This window comes from Aphanomyces astaci (genome assembly GCF_000520075.1).
Source record: "Aphanomyces astaci strain APO3 unplaced genomic scaffold supercont1.385, whole genome shotgun sequence".
NCBI classification, from domain to species: domain Eukaryota; phylum Oomycota; class Saprolegniomycetes; order Saprolegniales; family Verrucalvaceae; genus Aphanomyces; species Aphanomyces astaci.
In genome coordinates this window covers 5,155-8,240 of record NW_009798648.1, presented here as the reverse complement: position 1 = coordinate 8,240, position 3,086 = coordinate 5,155, and the positions used below count along the sequence as shown (strand labels likewise).

Sequence of the window (3,086 nt, the reverse complement as noted above, 5' to 3'; positions counted from 1 at the left end):
TACTTTACAACACTTGCAAATATTTATCTTTTGACCTTATATACGGGGAGTTATACCGGAGATACTGTTAATAGTGTATTAATACCGGTAGTACTATTAATAGTATAAGGTAAGAAGCCAGTGAGCGCAGATTTCTATATTTACAAACCTGTGACAATTTATAGTTCCATTTTCTCGGCCCATCAGGTCTATCCATATACAAACACCAAGTGCAAGTTATCTTGGGTTGTTTGTTGCACCACCATTTTGGAAACAATCTTGTCTCGTGATATGCACGCGGCGAAGCGAAGTCGGCCGGCAGACACATGTACAGCACCACCGCTACAACCCGACTCCATCAATGCAGCCAAACCACGTGTGCGTGACCACGCGGCACACACTCCTCTCGTCGCCGTCGCAGCGAATTCGGATGGCGACACTTCCCAAATGGACGAGTCCGTTTTGGAAGCGATGGAGAAAACCCTACTGCGGTGCATTCAGTTTGTCCTTGGCTCAATCGATCCCGTACAGGCAAGGAACGTGGCTCAATGTGTCCTACACGTATGTCGCCGCTTGCCCGTGCTATGTCCACTCGCCCAAGCGTTGGAAGCGAATGCGGATGTACAGAAACTGCTGCAACATGCCGATTCATCGTCATCTATGGAACTTTCGGTCCATACATCTTCTCGATGGCAATGGTTGTGGCCGTTTGGAAGTCGAACGCCGGTGGGGTCTCCGCGCGGCGGTGCCATGCATCACATGTCTGCGTTTGATTGCGACCAAAGTGGGGATGCCGACACAGATGACGAGGACGATACGTCCAATATTGGATGGGCCGTGCGATATATGCAGCGTGAAGCCAAGTTGCCTCAGGAGGTCCATCGACGGATGCAGTTTATGATGCACACGCAAGTGCCATTGAACCTATTCCGCGTCGAAGTCAAATACGCCGAGAATGAAGATCTGGACGGCGCCGTCGTGGGCAACGTCTCCCCAGAAAGCTTCCCTCCCACGCCCATCGGACGTGAATACCACACACAACGCGCGACGCATTATACCGTGGCAGTGTTGGACCGCGCGAACCAGGCGCTCCTGCATCTCAATGCGTGTACTTTGACAGATCATTGAAGCACTTGTCTTAATTTAACGGTATATATTTGGTGCTACATGGCACTGTCGTCCACAGCGCGTCTTGGGTGGTTGGACATGATACTTTGGTGCCTGCCTTCTTCATGAGATTGAGTCAGATCTTTGACGATGACGTCATCCTGATCTGAGGAATCTTCAACATACTGGCTTGTTCAAAGCTATGTTTCTTTCTACACGTCTCCTCTTGTGTCAATGGAGGAGACATGTATACTAAGACTTAGCGACACTTGTATAATGCTCGCAAGCGATGCATGATCACTCTGGCCGTGGGTTTTCAGATGTTGATACTTCCAGATACGAAGTACACTTCAAAGTATTGTACATGGACATAAGATGCATGGACTTCATAGAGCAGCAGATGGTGTGGTCATAGAGCAGCAGATGGTGTGGTCGTCCTTTGCAAGAACAGAAACTGTTGGAAATATCAAATTAAAGAGGTTTTCTTGGTAGTTATTGTCTCGGCAGTTTCATCGCCGCATCAATGTATGCATCCATGGCAATGGCTAAGCAAAGGAATGAGGATAAGGCTTGGAAAGGTGCGATACACCCAGTGGTCGAGGTCGAAGTTGCGATGGCTATCACTTCAGTTCCAACTACTACGACACGCCAAAATCCGAGTAGTAAAATAGTTAAATGCAAACCAACGATGCCACGCTTAAAAGAACGACGCTAGAGATCAATTTGGAAATGGACGAGGAGGCAGCAGTGGGCATGGGACTTCCCATGGTAGGCCTCGGTGTCATGGGTCTCTTGGTCGAGGTCGCCAGCGCTGTCGTGGTCGACGGTGGCGGGGCGGTACGGATAAACGTTTGCTTGGGAGGCGCCGACGAATCGGACGGCACGAAGTCCGGATTGGAACCCTCGTCTTTGTCCTCGATAGGAGACCCGTCCGTGCCATTGTTCAGCACCGATTCACATAACGATGACGTGTGAATAGCCATGTCGAAGAGGTTGGCAATTTCCTTGGACGTAACGTCGATCATGGCATCGCAGTCGGGCAGCAACGTCCACGGCTTGAGGGCGTCTTTGCATGCAGGAATGGAGCACACTTGGGCGAACAAGGCGTCGTTCATGGAGATCTGGTCCCACTTGTCCACAGGGGACGAGAAGTTTGCAGTGAAGTCGCCCCATAGCGCCTGGCATTCGGCTGGTGCCACGAGGCCGTCGCCGAGGGCCTTCTCGATCAGCACCTGCTCCGTCTCGTTGCAAGGATTCAACGGCTTCGATTCCACCATCTCGGCATGGACATATCGTGTCAGTGTAGCAAGAAGCAGAACTGCGGCTCGAACGCGCATGATGGAGGATGCAGTTGGTCGTCGTCGCATCGTGTAGAAATTCGGGAAGTGAAGCTTGACTGGCATTATTGCATTTGCCACCATATGGTGGTTTCTTCGAGTCAAACATCCCTCAAATAGGTCGAAACGTTGGATTTTGTAGTTTAACGTAATCGAATTTAGGTATTTAACGCAAAATGTAGCAGACAAAACAATTTAACGCTTTTTAATATTGTAGATTCGGTACAAATTCCAGATCCCGCCCAAACGAATCTCGCACTACTTTACCACGCACTGAACCTCACCGCGACATTTGATTGGATATTAAGAAAATTCTTTTCGCTGATTGGCTAAAATATTCTTTCTATTTTCCAAGTCCTTTCTGGGGATTATTTACAGCCAGTACTATTAATAGTCGACAGCTTATAGGTAGAATTGGGAAATTTGAAAGAAATTCACATACAGTACTTCGAAGTATGAATTTCCAATTTTGTCCGCGATTCGAAAATCGATCACAAATCTCGCCGTGAAATTTCATTGGCTTTTCCCAATCCGCAGAGAGCACGAAGTAAAAAGTAAAAATAATGTAGCCAATCAGCGACAATAACTTTCAAAATGACCAATGGGAGCGTTGTGATCGATTAAACGGGGTCCGAAAATTCGTTAATTACTACAAATCAATAC

The 3,086-nt window shown here is 48.2% G+C and overlaps 2 protein-coding genes across 2 annotated transcripts; both read left to right on the top strand.

The window, feature by feature from the left end:
* Positions 1 to 230: 230 nt before the first annotated feature.
* On the top strand, positions 231 to 1,164 carry H257_19171 (hypothetical protein; the record flags this gene model as incomplete). The annotated part of the gene is made up of 1 exon (XM_009848317.1): positions 231 to 1,164. A coding segment is annotated over one exon (877 nt), but the record flags the coding sequence as incomplete, so codon positions are not given.
* A 576-nt stretch (positions 1,165 to 1,740) lies between these two features.
* H257_19170 (hypothetical protein) lies at positions 1,741 to 2,500 on the top strand. The gene has a single exon (XM_009848316.1). It carries the CDS (start codon positions 2,068 to 2,070, stop codon positions 2,458 to 2,460), a length of 393 nt encoding a protein of 130 aa, XP_009846618.1. The 5' UTR covers positions 1,741 to 2,067; the 3' UTR covers positions 2,461 to 2,500.
* Positions 2,501 to 3,086: the final 586 nt, after the last annotated feature.

Bases quoted from the DNA above. Each gene is read 5' to 3' on its own strand.
- H257_19170 (XM_009848316.1), top strand. From the start codon at position 2,068: ATGTCGAAGAGGTTGGCAATTTCCTTGGACGTAACGTCGATCATGGCA.